The 17,819-nt window shown below is 52.2% G+C and overlaps 1 protein-coding gene across 4 annotated transcripts in view; it reads right to left on the bottom strand.

The window, feature by feature from the left end:
* BCORL1 (BCL6 corepressor like 1) overlaps positions 1 to 17,819 on the bottom strand; it is a 47,178-nt gene that overhangs the window by 23,929 nt on the left and 5,430 nt on the right. For all 4 annotated transcript variants that reach the window (XM_037908876.2, XM_043522251.1, XM_037908875.2 and 1 more), the window contains 11 exons: positions 15,220 to 15,358; positions 9,762 to 9,852; positions 6,878 to 9,466; positions 6,240 to 6,405; positions 5,870 to 5,950; positions 5,096 to 5,500; positions 2,162 to 2,391; positions 1,837 to 2,043; positions 1,541 to 1,707; positions 1,190 to 1,335; positions 37 to 114 (listed from right to left, as the gene is read on the bottom strand). In XM_037908876.2, coding sequence (XP_037764804.1) covers positions 37 to 114; positions 1,190 to 1,335; positions 1,541 to 1,707; positions 1,837 to 2,043; positions 2,162 to 2,391; positions 5,096 to 5,500; positions 5,870 to 5,950; positions 6,240 to 6,405; positions 6,878 to 9,466; positions 9,762 to 9,852; positions 15,220 to 15,305 — 4,246 coding nt within the window. In that variant the 5' untranslated portion in view covers positions 15,306 to 15,358. The remainder of the gene's footprint in view (positions 1 to 36; positions 115 to 1,189; positions 1,336 to 1,540; positions 1,708 to 1,836; positions 2,044 to 2,161; positions 2,392 to 5,095; positions 5,501 to 5,869; positions 5,951 to 6,239; positions 6,406 to 6,877; positions 9,467 to 9,761; positions 9,853 to 15,219; positions 15,359 to 17,819) is intronic.

The following is a 17,819-nucleotide window of genomic DNA, read 5'->3' as shown; positions in this document are numbered from 1 at the left end:
TGCCCTGCAGGGGGAGATAGAATCAGCTGAACTCACCCAGTACAGAGCTGCTGTAGAAATCCCATGCTGTTCGGGGGTCCCCATCAGCACGCCCTTGGAGATCCGAGAGGTAATCTGCAAGAGAAAAGCAAGGCAGGGAGGCACCCATAGAGCAGCTATACAACATTCTCATCCTTTCATCAGCAGGGCTCTTGGGGGAAGCAGCAGAGAGCTGAAGTGACTCACTCCTCCCTGCAGCCCAAGGCAATGGTAGACAAGGGACCACACTCCACGAGGAACATGCCCTCCAACCTCCAAAAGGGTGACCAGGGACTGCGAACAGGAGAAAAAGTGTGTGTGCGGGGAGAACAACTCTAGAACCCACTAGAGTTCAGGTTATAGCTATTTGAAAGGGGTGGTTCCCAACACACACACTTAAGAATTTATTTAAGTCTAGAAGAGTACATGGGCAAAACTTTCCAAAACTATAGGAATACAAAAGGTACCTATCAACTTGAATCTAGTGAGGAACAAAAAGGAGCTAAATACAGTTTCAGGCAACACCTGTGTCAACCCGTTACAGTTACTTTTTTTAACTGTTTCTCTCTGCTTTGCTTCTGTGCAAGACCCACAACAACAAGAAAATAGCAACACTAATTCCACACAAACGGCACAGGAAGCAAACAGACATTTTACTCTAAGCGTGCAGTCACAGTGACCTGAAGCATTACTGCTAACAATGGCAGGTAAACATGCTTCAAAGGGAGTAATTTTAGAATTGAGAACATCACTTCTCAGCTGCAAAAGTGCGTGTTAATGGAGAGCTGAGGTTGCATAGTAAAGGCAGGAATTGCCAGTTAGGTTTGAACACATATCAGCCCTGCCCTGAATTAGGATACTACCTTTAGTTACATGATCACAGGTTCTTGCAGATGGTTGTGCGTCTATGATCGGAGAAGCATTCATGTCCTATATTGTAGTATTTGAGAAACAGTATAGACTGGACTGGGGACCAATGTGCACCGGGGCAGACGTACGTTTATTCAATCTACCTTCACTCTGGCATCAACTGATGACTGAGTGTCTAACTATGGTCCCTGAATACTGCCGTGCAGTTTTGTATTTAACACTACAGCTTGTAAAGCATTTGGGTTCTTTTGAGGTGGAAGGTACTCTGTATAAACATCAGTAATTACCATGCCCCACTTACCACTCAGGAAGTGCTTCATCACTTCACTGCTGGCCAGTTTCATGGCTGTCTGCCCTGAGTAAGTGGCGAGTGTGGGGTCAGCCCCATATGAGAGCAGAAGCCACATGGTCTCCAGGTTGTCATTCACCACTGCATCATGGACAGGCCTGGCAAGGGACAAGAGCATTACCAGAGGAAAAGGAGGTCTGTGCAGTTCACAGAGCAAACAAACAATCTGCTTCTTGCTAGGTGGCTATACTGCCAAAGGATGGCTAGTGATGCTGCCTGAAAGACTCCCAGACCCACAGCCCTGCTGTCTCACTAGCTTCCGCCCCAAATTCTCTGGGCTAGTAGTACTGGGAGCTGGCTTGCCTCGTGCCATCCTGTGCACTGCAGTTCACATTGGCACCGTGCTCTAGCAGAATGTGCAGGATGTCAATCCAGCCTCGTGCGCAGGCTTCGTGCAGAGCTGTGTAGCCGGCATTGTCACGGTGGTTCACCTCACTGCTCTTTTTCTGCAGGCAGTAGAGTACGACGTCCTGGAGGAATGACACCACCAGAGGCCCAGTTACACAAACCACAAGAGAGGGGCATGGCTTCCGAGGTACTCAGCAGCAAACCCCAGCAGAAGGATGTGGGGTAAAAGCTTTTCTTGGCCCAGCACTCACCTTGTAGCCAAGCCTTGCCGCTCGCTGAAGGAGAGTCTCCCCAGCGTTCTTGTTCACAATCAGCCGCCGAGCCTCAGGAGGGATATGTTGGGTCACGGGCAATTCAGGGGCATTTCCTGGGCTGGCCCGCCGTGACTTGCAGAGCGGCCACAGCTCCTGGGGCTTCTTCATAGAGCGTGGCTTGGGCTGATTCCAGTGCCCTTTCACCTGGAAAATACAGATGGAGGAAGCTTCTCAGCGTAGCTGGACGAGGCTGGGTCCAGATATCCCCTCCCCCCTACACATGCTGGGTTGATGATCCCCCTTCCCTAGGCCTGAATCATACCTTCCCCTCTTCACAGATCCCTGCCAGATGTTTTGTTTTACATTTGCGTTTTCCTGATGGTTTCTCCAGTGCTTCCTGGATGGAGGAGTTGTCCGGGTGATCCAGGAGAAAACCATTTCGGAAGTCTGGGCGCCCTTGGGACTTCCGGGGCGACGGGGAAAGCCTGCTCCTCAGTCGCAGCTCTGAGCCTTTGCCTTGGGTACATTCCTTCTGCTTCCGGTACCTGAAATCTAAGGAGAGACAGGGTCCACAGGATGCACAGACAAAGACTATGGGGCCCAGACTTCCCTCTGTGGGTCAAGAGCAGTCAGCCCCTGCAGGACTTCGTTGGCCACACCTGACAGCTTGGCCCAGGTCCAACTTAACTCTAGTGGGTTCTAGAGCTGTTCTCCAACAAAGCCACGGTTACTCTGCCTAGAAGCAGAGTACAGAAGAATACGGGTATATGGAGATGAACACAGCACACTGAAAATGAAAGTGCATCAGCGGGATGCATGATGACAGAAGGCCTTACTGGTCTGACCCTATGCAGGTCTCTAAGCTGAGCAGATGTGGAGCTGGTTATACACTCACTTGGATATGCCTTTTCTCCAGACAACGCGTGTCTGTTATTCTGCACTGTGACAGTACCCAGGAGAACAGAGTCTGATTTTTCATCTTGTTGGCATGTTCTCCAGTGGTTTAATAAAGGCATTAACAAAACCAGTATCCTTTAGCCTTATTGCCACAGGGTGTGATCTATTAGGATCTTGAAAGCTAAGTAGTGCTGGTGAGAGACAACTAAGGGGAAAAATAGGGAATCTTCCTACCCTCGGATGGCAACTGCTATTCCACTTCCTGCCAAACCATGTCCTGCACTGCTGTCTGTGCTGCCTTTTCAGTGATTTTTCTTATTTCTTCCTCTTAAGAGCAATATTAAGGCTCTGATTTTACATGCACAGAAGTAGGAACATTCTGAGCTAAGGTTCTCAATGGAAATGTGGACTGTTCCCTCCTACTATGCAATACAGGGTTGCTTGTTACAGTGAGGGCACAATTATAAGTGGAAGATATTAAAGTATGTGATGAGGAAATAAAGCCCTTGGGTGCAAAGAAGGTGAGAATAAAAGAGCAATGCACAGGCATTTGCAGTGCTGGCCCTTTTCCAGTGGGAAGAGATTAGCAATTGCTTTAAAGTGGGCTGCAGGGGAACATAGTTCTCTGCAGGCAACGTAGGAACACTGCCTGAGAAGACCACTATCTGCGTGACTGGGTTAAAGGCTAAGCCTGAGGAGAGTGAGTGCAGGGCAAGAGAGTCACTCTGGATAAGTCGCTTTGCTTCTCCACCTCTGCTCCATGGAGACAAGGCCACCTGCCTCCCAGGGAAATGCATGCACATGACAGTTATGTAAGGGCAACATGGGTGCAGTTCATAACTATAACTCCAGAGGTAACACTTTGTCCTCCTACTTTGCAAAGAAATGATGGCTCCTCCACAGTGAAGGTTGCAACCAGCTTCCCCCACCAGCCTTATGTGAGCGGCCCCCAGCCCTTCCATCAATAACTTTGCTTGGAAACATTGGTTTGGCCCAAGTTGCCAAGCAAAGGAGAAGTTTTCTGAAGAAAACTGGTCAAACTGCTCTCGAGTTAGCACTCATCCATTCAGAAGGTGGTCTGGCTGCAGGCTACCTGACTTTCCCAGGCAGCTCCACAGGGCTCCCTCCATCACAAGTCATTAGTAGCTCCTGCAGTCCCTCAAGGGCCATGGTAGTTCTTTTTCCCCTGCCCCAACCCCAGGTTTACACCTCTGGACATTCCAGCTGTGTCTTCGCACTGTGCCTCATTCCCAGGAGAAGGTGGCTGGCTCACTCCCAAATTCATCATGCAGCTGCTGATAAAGAAGAGGGCCAAGAGTGGGAGCACTCCAAAGAGGCACTCCCCCCTGGTACAATCACAGCAGCATTCTCCTGCCTGATACCAGCAGCCCCACAACGGGCACATATAAGCAAAGCCAGAAGGTTACCAGCAGAGCAATGTACAAACAAGCCAGGCTGTTCCGCAGCTCCAGAAGCTGACAAAATTCACTGATTTCCAAAAGTTTCACAAACACCTCCACAGCACGGAAAGGGGGAGCTGGCCTGCAAAGCAGCAGATATCTCAAAATGCCCAGAAAAGAATCAGGGGAGGGAGGAGGAGGGGCGAGCAGCTACCTAGACTCAGGAGGATCTGGGTCACTGGTTGAGCCACAGGTAGGAAGTTCAGGAGATGGTGAATGGAGAACTAGGGCCTGGAACAGGAGGAGATGGGAGGGGAACAACTGCAGCTTTCTATTACAGCTCTGTATGTGCACTGTGGGAAAGGATTCACGCCACAGATCCAGGCACTTTGCCTGGCTCTGTCACACCCCTGGCTTCCAAGTCACCCTCTCTCCTAGGCTCCTGCTGGACAAAGCTTCCCCTGCATAAGCCTTAGAGCTTACTTGTGTATAAAGACAAAGCGTTAGCTGTATGTGTAAAAGCCAGTCTGAATTGTAGTGGCCTCAGTTCCCTCTATACCTGTCAGGCAGGCACTACCCTTGGATGCCTCTCCCTAGGGTCCACACTTACCCAGCACAATTATACTGGGCCTCCTCCTTCCCTGCGCCCAGCCCAGCTTATGACTGTGGAGTGAGGTCAGCACCCATTTAACACTGCCACATAATTTGGGGTTCCCTGCCCCATCATTTACAGTAATTATCCTGTAAAGGACAGGTGGCCCATTGCAGTGGCAGCACAGTGGAGGGAATGGTCCCTGAACAGCAGTACATGCAGCACTTGGCCCATAGGACTTGGAGCTGATGGTCTGGTTCTATGCCAGAACTCTGAGAGCAGTTCTGGAACAAGAGGCTGGCCTGGAGAAGGTCCTGCAGAATAGCCAGCTGGGCCAAAGACCCCTCCCCTCTGCCAGTGCCGGTACCTGCTTTCGATTTCCGCCTCCTATGGGAGTAGCAGCTCACATGTTCCTCCTCTTCCCGCTCAGTCAAGTACTCCCCAGTCTGGTATTTCCGGCTCTTCTGCCGTCTCCTCTTCTTCCTCTTGACATGGCTGTCATTGTCTTCCTCATTTGGGTCCCAAAGCTGCCTTGGTGCCTCCACTCTCCAGGGCAGCTCCCGGGCCCTCCTCAGGTGGCAGCTGCCCTTTTCTGACTGAGACCTGTCTCTGGCCCTGCGGCTGTGATAATGGGACATTCTGTGGGATTTCCTCAGCCTGCGGCGTTTCAAGGTCGTCTCCTCCTCCTGCTCCTCCTCCAGCAGCGGTAAGATCTCCTGGCCAGTCACTTCGCACTCTCCTCTCACACTAGCAGAGGAGCCGCCAACACTTCCTGCAGAGAGGACCACACAAGGTGTGTCCAGTGACTAGAGACCTCTAGACACAAGCAGAGCCAAAAGTGCCCACAAGAACACTCCCAGCTAGAAAACTGGGGACAGGACAGCCCCTCCTTAGCACCCCACAAGACCTTCCTGCCCCCAAAACTGATTGGGTTATGTGGGCAGGGACATGCTCCCGCTCTCCCCACCCCCAACTCCCCACTGAGCCTGTCACGAGACCAAGTTAGTAAAGTGCTCTGCTCCCATCTGCCAGGCGCAGGGCTTGTAGTGCCTAGTGGACAGGACATCTCAGACTCAGCCATACTGGCTAGCTGAATCTCCCCGGCAAAGGCTGGCCTCCAGGGTCTGCGGAGATCACCAACCTGACTGACTGCGTGTCCGGCTGCTCAGCACCACTGGGATGAAGTCACGGAAATTGTTCTTGGGTTTCTTCTCAAGGTAGCCTGGGAAGAGAGGAGAACCCTGAGGACTAACGCCACCGAAAAGCTAATGGGGAATCCAGGAGCTGACAGAAGACTGCTGGCCTGGGAATGACAACACACCACATTATACCGGACCCCTACATGGGATTCTAACCTGCTGTATGTAGTGTCCAGCTCCACAGTCTACAGGAACTCAGCTCCAGGAAAACTGGTAGCCAGATCTTCTGGCAGGCAAGGGAGCAGAGTGCCAAGACAATGCTACAGTTTGGGTTTGCAAGGGAAGAACACTATTCAGAATTTGTAACAGTACCTTCCTCATGGCTGTCCCCACGATGCCCTGGAGATTGGAGCTCTGTCTTTGCTGGCCTCCTGCGCTTGCGCTTTACCCTGAGGCTATTGTGCTCATTCATGGATCCTGGGCTCACCCGGCTTTCTCGTTTGCTGATCTCATGCAGGTCCCCACGATGCTTTCGCCACTGCAAACACAGGACAGATACAGGTTTCAGTCCAAGCTTCAATACAAGCATCATGCTGGGACAGCAGGAAGGGAAGAACCCCAGAATAGTGTCCCCCACTGCCAGCTGTATCAATACCTGTCAGTCCTGACCCACAGCCCTCCCAGCTACTCAGCTCCGCCAATTCCCCTCAATCCCAACCCGCAGACTCTGCTATTCCAGTCATAAATCCAATGCCAGGCAATACTGAGATGCCTGGAATGAAAAAGCCCCTAGTGAGGTTCCCCAAACTGATCTCTGCACCCAGCTGCCAATCCCTCTTGCCGCCCCAATGACAGGTTCCTCTTCCTCCCTACACTGCTGTCCCCTCCCCCCTTACTTTGGTTTTGACCCCCGATATTATTCTAGGAAGTACAGAGTCCCAGCACTAGAACTATCTGTGCCTGCCTCCCTCTGTGGGGCTGGTGACCCTCTTCAGTGGCTCCTCACCCACCTTCCATCCATGCAAGCTCCGGCTGCCCGACTTGCTTGGGGCCTCCTCTCCAGCTCTGGCTCTGCACTTCAGCCTCTTGTGGGCCTGTTTGGCCCGCCCATCGTGTTGCCGTTTGGATTTGCAGCATAAACTGCCCTCTTGTTTGATTTGGGCTGCTCCCTTGAGTTTGGTCTCAGGAAAGCCGTTTGGGGCTACCCCAGCTCGCAGACAAGCCCCAGAGGCAAATGGCACATCACATTCCACTCGCTCCTTCTTGACTCTGCACAGGTCCACCTGGTGCATACACTGGGGGGCCTCTGAGGCCGGCTGCTCCTGGGCCACCTCATATCCCAGCTCCTTGCGTTGACTCTCCACAGGTGCAGCTGGTAGCTCAGAGGCTGTTTGCAGGCTTTGCTGATTGACTACAGGCAGGTCATGTGACAGATAGGCAGCTAACACTTGGTTTTTAGGTTTTGAGTCTCCTAACAGCTTGAGGCTACAGCTCCCCTGGGGAGCCTCAGTCTGTACAACACTGTCTCTAGCGGAGTCAGCCCCTGGCTCATCACACCCTTGGCTCCTGGAAGGGCTTTCTGCCTTCCCCTTTCCGCCCCTTGCATCCACAGTATTGGCCTGAAGAGATGGAGCTACAGCCATGGGGACTGGATTGGTGGGCTCCTCACAGAACTTGGGCAAGACCCTGCAGTTTTTGGCTTTGGACATGGCTTCCCATTCCAGAGACGGAAGCCTTGGCAGTCCCTCTGGGGCCTTGGGGGCTGCCATGCCAGACTCTACAGGCTGCATGCTGGGAAACACAGGGAACTCACCTGCACCAGATGGCTTGGAGGGGCCACTCTGATTCAGGGGCAGCTGTCCGGTTGTGGAGATACCAATTGAAAGCAGAGGGGTCTGGTGATAGGGAGACCACCCAACAGGCAGAAGCTGGGGACTGGATGGTTTCCCATTAACTGGGCATCGGGGGTAAATGCTTCCCTGACCAGGATTCCAGAGAGAGAGTTCTTTGGATTGGCACAAAGGCGCCCCTGGGGCAACTCTGCCATAGAGGAACCGCCTAGCTGGGTCCTGCTGACCCTCCGCACTAGCCTGGCTGCCTTTTTTCCCAGAGGGTGGCCCAACATTTCGGGGATCTCCCTGATCAATGATGGAAATGGGCTCCTGTTTGGGGAGGTGCTGTGGGTCCCTGGTGAAGCTAATGCTGGAGTCTTTGCTAAGCAGTAGTGAGGCAGGCACTGGGTTGGCCACGCCCACATAGGTGCCTGGAATGGTGCTAATCAGTGCGGTTGAGTTTTTCATCCAGGAGCCCTGCTCACCATTGCGCAGGAAGTCAGGAAAAATTACTAAGGGGGGGGTGGTGCCCAGGCATGAGGTGACGCTGCTGCCTGCACTCTGGGCTACACGCTGGGACTTGGACAGGACCGTAGTGAGTGCTGCCTTGCCACTGGTGTGCACTGGTGTTAGGATGGGCATGGGGGGTGTCTTGCGTTGGCTTGGTGGAGGCAGCTTCTGGCGATTGGATTTAGAGGACAGATCAAGAGGCATCTCGCTACATTCTGGGAAGGAGACCATCTCACGTTCCAGCTGTGGGGGGGACTTCAGGGGAGAAAGCGAAGTGGTGGCCCCTTGAGCGACCTGCTCTGGAGCACCAGAGGCCCTGGTGTGTAGGCCAGTACCTGGTGGGGGAGCTTCACTCCCACATGACGCTGTCAGGGAAGGCTGACTGGGTGAAAGCGAAGAGCCCTCCATGGGTGGGGAAGGGCCATCAACAGCTGCAGCAGCTTGTGTGCTGTTCCCACCTGAAGGTGAAGGGCAGCTCAGCTGGTTCACCTCCACAGACACCACTTTGGAATCCGAAGGCAAGGGCCTGGCTACGGAGAAGGTACAGGGAAACGAGCGCAGCTCAGGGGGCGCAATAATGCCTGGCGGGCCATGCTCCTGCAGGTAGGAGGGATGGACTGGGAGAGCAAGGGAGGAGGGGACCCCAATGGGGCTCGGAAGAGTAGCCACACTGAGTGGCTGCCCACAGCTGGAGGGTGGGATGTACACAAGGGGCTGGCTTGGGGCCAGAACTGCCCCAGACTGAAAGGAGAGGGGCATTTTTTGCATAGCTGGGGCTTGAGATGTGGAAAAACACACTCTATTCAAGGTGAAGGTGGCTGGGGTTGATGCAAGGGTGTTGCAGCTGGAAGCAACCACAGGCAGAGTTTCCTCCACAGGCACTCCTGCCTCTTGTGTTTCAGCATTCAGGGTGCCCTTCTCTTTCCCAGCATGTTCATTGTCTGGAGTGTTGGGGCAGGCAGGAGAAGCATCAGCCTGTTTGTCACTGTGAAGCTCTGCAGGCATCCAGGCACTGTCAGTGCTGCTGGTCTCAGGCTCCACAGCTCCTGGGGCTGCGGGCTCCAGCTCTCTGCCATCTCCCTGGTTTGCCAGAGCGCCCAGCTCATTATCTTCTATCACTGCTTTCCCAGCACACTCTGGTTTCGGGTAGGGTTTGGGTAGCTGCTCTTCCAGCTTGGGCCCAAGTTTTTCCTCCACGCTGTTATTTGCATCCAGCCCCTGGGCATTGCTGCCACCACTGACTGCTGTGAGCTCCACCTGCAATGAGAAAGGGAGAAGGGACTCCCTGGAAGCTGAGCCAGCATTTCCCAAAGGGAAGGGCTGTTCCCTCTCTCCGCTAGGTCTTTATGGGACAGAAAGAAGCCCACAGAAAAGGGGAGCAGTGCTGCTTCCAGGCCCTGCACTCTTGCTTTCGACAGTCTCTGGCCCTGCACACCATGCTGTCATAGAGCACTCATCACTTGGGCCCAGGTCAGGGTCAGACTCCCATGCATGGCCCCTTCCATTGCAGTCCTTGGCTCCTCAGCCCAGCCACTCTGTACAAGGAGCTCACCTTGGAAAGGCTGCTGCTGACGCAAAATTCCTGGGACCCCAAGTGCTGGGAGCTGCTCTTGTTAGACTCCTCATCAGATAGCGGGGCTCTCCTATGACAGAGATGAGACAAGACAAGGGAGGCACAATGAACCCCAGAGGCACTCTCCTAGCCCACCGTTAGCTCCGTGCTGCATACAGGGAGTCAGAAGGGGCTTGCTGGCCATAGGGGAGTGGGGACTCCTCCCCTAGAGCCCAAATCCCTGCCTCTCCAGGCCCGCCCCTGTGCTGCTTTCCAAGCTCCCAAATTCAGCACAGCAGGCACACTTTGGGGAGCCAGCCAGCGCCTCAGGTGCACAGGCAGTGGGGGCCCAGGGATCCCTCTAAAGCCAGGTCCCGGGAAACAGCCACCAGGTAATTTTTAGGCTACTGCCCCTTTAAGAAGGAGATGGAAAGCACTGGCCTAAAAGTTCCACGGCAGTTGGGAAGTGACAGTTGGCAAATAAAGTGGCAGAGTGGGGGATGGGGAGACCCACAAAATGACCATCACCCGAAGGGCAGGGAGCTACCCCCCCCCCCCACACCAACCCCTCTAGTGTTCCCGACAAACTCCTGCCTGCCAGTCCTGCCTCCCACCACCCCACAGGTGCTCCATCCCCCCCAAACTGGCAGTCCCACCTTCCCCCAATGCCCCCCTAGAACTCTCCTCCCCACTTGCAGTCCCATCATCCCCCAACTCCCCCTCCTGACCGCAGTCCCTCCCTCCCCCAGCCCTGCCCCATACAATCCCACCAGGCCCAGTGCTGCCTGCCCCATACTCATTCGGAGTTCTCACCCTCCCACAGCCTCCTCATGTTCTTGTCCTTTCTTCCCCCATTTGCACATTCTAGGTCTGCCCACCCCACAACCCCCCCCCACATCTGCAACCCCCACCTTCCAATCCTGCCCTCCCCACCAGACTCACATTCCTACCCCACCCACCCTCCCAGTCTCTCTCACACACCCACACATTACACCTGTTGTTCATTCCCCACCCACCAGGCATACTACTCCCTGATTCCTCTCCTGCCCCCCACCCCCACATCTTCCAGCCACACACTAACCAGTAACCCTGGTTTTGGTCCAAAACCAAATCCTCCCCACCCCAGGTAATTTTAATTCCACACCCACCCAATATTCCAGTCTTATCTCCCCTACACTCCTCCGAGAACCATCTATACTTCTCACGTATCATTTCTCTTCCCATCCCTAGGGCACTAGTGTCATTCATGTCTCCACCTCATAGACCCTTCAGATAGCTGCGGAGTCCTGTCACTGCTCCAGGAGCCTGAGCACATTCAGCTCTATCACTCCCCTCCAGCCTCAAAGCAGGAGACACCTGGGACCTGGAGTGTGTGATTGGAGCTTTAACCCCTTATCCTCCGCAAGACAGAAAGAGGGCAGTTCACTGCTTCAAACAAAGGAGTTCCCCAGGTGGAAAGTGAATTCAGAGTAAGGACCGTGACCAGCTCCAGGGAAAGGAGATGGGGGGAGGCCAATGGCAACAACTGTGCACATGATATGGTCACACTGGAGAGATGGAAACAAACAATACTTCTGCCTAAGTCAACATCTGAACCAGGAGCTATACCCATGGGAGACAGCATTGTGCCCAGCACAGGGTTCAATATCCTAGGAGGGTTTGAGGCCCCACCCTAATGTTTTCTGTCTGCTGACACAAGAGCCTGTGAGAGTTAAGTACAGGGGAAGCTAGTGGGGACAGAATAAACACTGTGATGCTGGTGGTCTTTTCTTTTCTCCCCTTGTCTGCTACTACAGGGATTAAGCGATGCAAACCTCCAACCCCATCACTCCAGTATCCAGTACTGGTACTCCACTCTCTTGGCCACCCAAAGGTTGCCCTCGAAGGGATACATCTGCTGCAGCTGTACCCTGAATAATGACCTTCAGGTTTAAACATCCTGGTATTGGCCCATTACACCTTTTCAGATGCCCTCAGTATCATGACCCCACACCAGCTTCCCCACCTCATGGTACAGCTATGTTACAAATGCAATGCTGGTTTTCCCCACAGCTACACTAGTTCCTTTGTGTTATGGCAAAAGCACAGCACCTCGCATAGGCCCCCTGCGCCCTTTCCACCAGACATCATCTTTGCTGTTATTCTTTACAAACATAATTTGACATGGATTTCTTAAACCTGGATTTCCCGAGTTACTCAGGCCGCAAAAGGCTTAAGAGGATTGTTATTAATAAGGGGAGATCAGGTTTCTGCAATAGGCAGCAGCAAGATCCAGACGGCAGCTGAGAGGTGATGGGATGGGGGGTGGCTGGAATCGCAAGAGAACGGCCCTTAGAACTAATGCCTGAGATAGGCTTTTAGTAGTTTGTAACCCAGGAAAACATAGCTCAGATGCAGAACCAGGTTCCTGCTTCTTGCCCAGTTTGCTAGCCAGGGCGGTGGAGACAGGAGGGTGGAACATGCCCAAGGTCAGTCAGGTAGGATTTGTAGCCAGGCCACATATTCTACCCAGCAGAACTTGTGGGTTTCTACCCAGCAAGCATGTGTGTTCTGTTACTGCCACAGAGCTGGGCAGGGATGGAACTCCCCAGGACCTCAGGTCTAAGCTGGCCTCCCCAGTGTCCTCCTGTGAGACATCTAAATTGCATTAACTGTGAGGCTGGGGACTTTTGAAAACGTGCAAGAGAGGTATCGACAGTGCCTGTGTATCGACCCTTGTGCCTCCCCCTCCTCCGAAGGCCATGAAGCTGGAGCCTTGGTATGACAGGAAAGGCAGAGTTAAGGGGACTTTTTCGACCCTGCCCCCACTGAAATGCTGAGAGGAGCCAAAAACCTCATGGCCTTTACCCCGTCCGCAACTATTGTCCCGTGGGATCTCTGCCAAAAAGCAGCACATGCCTTGAGCCAGGGTAGGCTCTGGAGGAGTTGGATGGGATCAGTGAAAGAGCAGGGGTGTTAGGGAGCTGAGACCTTGGCCAGGCAGGCATCTCCGTGACAACAAGCTGGATAACTGGCACAGAGAGCTGCCTATGCACTATGCAGCAGAGCTGGGAGCCCCACTCTGGCTCCACCTCCTGCTCCTACGCCAATCCCGGTCCCCTCGGAGACAGAGGCAGGGACGTGGCAAGGGCAGCAGGTGGAGCTAGAGCGCAGTTCCTGGCCCTGCAACAGCCCAGGCAGCTTCAACAGTCAGGCCCAAGCGAGGGATTGAGCTAGTCAGTGAAGCCAAGCAGCTCCGGCATCCTAGGGCTCCAACAGGTGAGGGCAGCCTGCCTGCCAGAGGGGCATGTCCTACATACCCCCTTGTTCTACATATCCCCTCTCCCCCTAGAGGAGACCACCATCCCGTTCAAGCTGCCCCAACGCCATTCCCCCTGCCTTGGAGGGGAAGCGATTCCCTTCCCCCAGGGCAGCACCTGTCTCAGAAGGCTCAGCAGATCAGCACACCCAGGCTGGCGATGCACAGGTTAATGGCTGGCTGGGAGCCCAGGCAAGGAGCTGAGCTGGCCACTCAGCTTCTGAGACAGCTTCAGGGCAAGCACCCCCTCTTGTTCCTGCCACTGTCTCAAAAGACAAACTAGCAGCTTGCTCTTCCGAAAGCTAATGGAGATACAAACTACATTGTTTGTCACACTGCTGGGGAGGGGAGGTGGAAGTACAATGACTCTGGTGCAGGCAAAGGGGGCCACAGAGTCAGCCCCAGAGACTGAGCTCTTCTCCTTAGCCCCAGAGCACATACAACCTGGGCACTGGAGTAACAAGCTGCACCCACACTGCTCACTGCCAGCATTCCTCAACCTGGCCTTAGGGAAGCCACTTCTTGGTACAGAGAGAGCTTAGGTTCCATGGTCCCTTAGCGTCTGCGCTGAGAGACAGCCAGGAAGGGAGCCAGCTGGGACAATGATTTCCGTGATGTGAAACCTTGTCCAGGAAGGAAATGGAATGAGTATTCCCCCAAATGATTATCCCCACCCACACACTTTACGTAGGGGCCAACAACTGGTAAAAAAAAAAAACAACAACAACCCACCATTCAGTTATGATCAACCTGGTTTGTCTGTCTTGATTTAATCTTGTATTTGGGCTGTTTGGTAGTTCTGTTAGGGTGCCTAGAGCCCTCAGTGCTCAGGTGCCTGAAACACTGAAATTTATTAGGATCAAGAAGTAGGCCTGCATAGCCTTTATGAAGGGGTAACTAAGCTGAGAGGCTGTACATTACATGCCAAAATCTCCCTTACCCCACTGTTCTCCTGCCTGTCTGTTACAGCAGTTATCAGCATCCCTAATGCCCGAGACCCTACCATCCCAAATGAAGGACAGTGTGCACCAAACATGGCTCATTTTAGTCCATATAACATGACTTTTCAGACCACCTAGAGCATTTCCCACAGCTGAAAAAGCTCCACGGCATCCTGACACCAGGGAGGCCAAAAGCTGGCCAGTTCTGAGGACACCACCTGAGAACTGCAGGATTAGATAGGTGCTAATGCTGTGGGTTTGGAGGGGACTGCCAGGGCAAGGAAATGGGACAGGTCAGGACTCCTGCAAGGAGCAGGTCCTGCCCTAGACTGTGGTGTTCATGCAATTCACCTATCCAAACATCTAATCCAGTGGCTCTCAACCTTTCCAGACTACTGTACCCCTTTCAGGATTCTGATTTGTCTTGTGTACCCCAAGTTTCACCTCACAAACAACTTGCTTACAAAATTAGACATAAAAATACAAGTGTCACAACACACTATTAATGAAAAATTGCTGACTTTCGCATTTTGTCTGTTTTAAATTTTAGTTTGTACTGACTTAGCTAGTGCTTTTTATGTAGCCTGTTGTAAAACTAGGCAAATATCTATATGAGTTGATGTACCCCTTTAAAACTTCTGCCTACCCCTAGGGATACACATCCCCCTGGTTGAGTACCACTGATCTAATCTGCACTGCCCAGGCAAACGTACTGGAAACACTTCTCAGTTCCATAGCCTGTACTGTCCACGTAGCCCTCTTCCCAGGTCCCAACCTGTCAGGCTGAATGGCAGTCAGTTGAGAGCACAAATCTAACAAAGTCAAAGAGCAAAGGTACAGTGTGTAGCAACAACGCCATGAGCAGCCTTAACACTGGGGTAGCAAGGCCACAAGCAGCACCCTGGCTCCATACAGCTGGTGGCTCTTGCCCAGAAAGCAGAGAGCCTCCAGTATCATTCCCCTGCAAGCATCAGACCCTTTCTTTTCCTTGGGCATGGAACACAAGGACCATAAAGGAGACTTGACTGCTTAATGCATCCTTGTCCTACCCCTGTGCTCCTTATGAGCTCAGCCCTGTAACAGATAATAGGCTTGCACTGGCCCCGAAGAGAACCACTAAACAGGATTCAGTATGCTTTCTGCTTCTAGCCTCTCCGATTCCCTGACCCAAGCTCCCTGCTTAAAGTCTTTCCCCTAACAAGCTACCCACGCACCTCACCTCTCCTCGTTGAGGCCACACATGCAAATCCGCTCTGCACTGGTCCAGTTATGCACCCCACTGTAGAGAGGTGCTGTAGAGATCATGACAGCTGCTCACCACCAACCAGGACCTGCTGGGGCTCACGGGGCCACTCCGCCTGCAAAGACAAAACAAAGAGTCAGAAGCTGTTCCCTGGATGCTGCATTCAGTTCCATTCCTTGGAGTTCTCCAACAAAGTTGTGAGTCTGTGGTACAGTTCAGAGAGGTCATCTGCAAGCCAGATCACTGAGAAAAGGAGCGGGCAACACCTCCTCCTTACTTGCCAACTGCAGGTTCATTTCCATGCAACCGTGGTACATCGTTTGAGCAGCTACAAGTCTGTTTGCAAAAAGCCCTCAGGAGAGGGGTACACTCAGGGCAGGACAATACACAAGGCTTACACTCATGCTAGGATTTTTCACCAAACCCATTCAATCTGTAGTAGGACTTGGCCTCCCCCAAAAGCACTCTGTGCAGACACCTCTACATCCCCCTGTACCCTTTTGTACTTCTTCATCCCTCAAGAAGGTCTCCCAGACACAGCAGGCAGGCAGAAGGCAGCTTTACCCAAGACAAGGGACTTATAAAACCACAGAATTGTCCAATCTTTTATATTTCTTTATCAGTCAACACTAACCAGCTCAGGAGACAATTGTACAGAGAGGAAGATGACTGTTCAGGCAATCAAGTGCCTAGGGTACATGTGCATGGAACCAACTCTGAGTATGTGTGGGGCACTGCTTGACAAACTTTGCAGGGCTTTCACTGCTAGAATTCCACTTTACTATTGTTAGGAAGTGACAGGCATTCTAAGGGGTTAGAGACAAAGTAGAGCAGAACCCTGAGATTTGAGAGTCATAGAATCATAGAATATCAGGGTTGGAAGGGACCTCAGGAGATCATCTAGTCCAACCCCCTGCTCAAAGCAGGACCGATCTCCAATTTTTGCCCCAGATCCCTAAATGGCCCCCTCAAGGATTGAACTCACAATCCTGGGTTTAGCAGGCCAATGCTCAAATCACTGAGCTATCCCACCCCTCAAGATGCCTGCCTCTGTGATGGAATTTTTCGGGGGAAGACATGCCTGCCATTGCAGTAGTGTTGTCTCATTGAGCACTTTAAGAGCAGGGCTGCTACTTGAGTCCCATCGCTCAGGAGAATGAATTGAGCTAAAAAGTAGTAGAGCAATGAGGGAGGGGAAGGATCTGAAGTGTATGGCCAGCAGGAGCAGGCTAGGTTAGACTGGGCAGGAGAGATTAAGGAGGCAAATTGTCAGACAGGTTCCTGTATCAGAGATGTTACATACATGAAGCAAAAGAGGTACAAATGGGCAGCATCCTTGGGGGAGTAGAAAGGAAATCTAAAGACAGCATGTGATCCAAAGTCTTATATAGTTTTTTCTTTCATGACATTAGGGTGACCAGATGTCCCGATTTTATAGGGACAGCCCCAATATTTGGGGCTTTGTCTTATATAGGTACCTATTACCCCCCACCTTCTGTCCCGATTTTTCATACTTGCTGTCTGGTCAGCCTACATGACATATCAGAAGGACACAAGCTCTTGGTAGGACAACGAACGGTCTGTAGTATCAGTCCACACTGGAATCAGTTGTATAGGGATAAGAAGACTGAAGGTTTGAGGAATCAGATAGAAAGCTAAAAAGCTGAAGGTGCTCATTCAGTGCCAGGTATGAACATACCTGGTACAGAGGCACAGTCTAGGTCAGTGGGGTGTTTCTGGGACTCTTTTGGGAAGAGACAAGGGCCATAGAAGCAGGAGGAACCAAAGAAATACCAGTGTACTGGCTGAGAGGACAGAGTGAGCCACAGATGAGGGAAAGAGTTTAGCTGAGCAGGCAGAGACTGCAGAGAAGAGAAGCTACCCAGAAGTCAGAAAATGAGAGGAGAAAGTAGCAGCCAAAATAAACACACCTGGAAAGGGAAGAAATACTAAGTAATGAAATGGGTACCTGGGCTGAGTGAGAGACCCCCGAAAACTGGGTTGTACCCGGAAAGAACAAAAGGTGGCTTGGGGTGGGAAGAGATGGAGTCTTGCAATGGTTGGAGAGAAATGAAAGAACCCAAAGGAAATAGGGTAACAATCAATCTGCAGGGATGTCACCATCCTGGGCTGAACTGAAAGAAGGGAAGGGAAAGCATATGACAATGAGGGTACAATGGCAGCATAGACATTTTAGGAGCGCTCCAAGAGGATCTTGTATGGGAGTGGGGAGTGAGAGACATGTACCACTGTGCTAAACAGAATGGAAATTTGTGGAGAGACTGAACTAGGAAGCCTCCAGGAAAGCACTGATGGGGCAGAACCATTGTGGCTTGCAATTAAAGAGAGAAGTTTGATAGCAAGATTTCACAAGCAGTTACAACAAACATTTCTGAGTGCATGAGGAAGAAGAGATCAATGATGGAACCTGCAGGGCCTCTAGGAGAAAGTTAGGAAGATGTAGTGACAGAATAGACATTGTTAAATGAATTCTTGATTTCTGTTATCCAAGGAGGATGCAAGATAAATGCCAAAGGCAGACATTTCCCAGGGAATGAAGAAGAAATAGGGAGGGA

The sequence above is a fragment of the Chelonia mydas genome, chromosome 9 (genome assembly GCF_015237465.2).
Source record: "Chelonia mydas isolate rCheMyd1 chromosome 9, rCheMyd1.pri.v2, whole genome shotgun sequence".
Lineage (NCBI taxonomy): Eukaryota > Metazoa > Chordata > Testudines > Cheloniidae > Chelonia > Chelonia mydas.
Note: the sequence above shows the minus strand (reverse complement) of the source record. Positions and strands in the feature narration are given on the sequence as shown.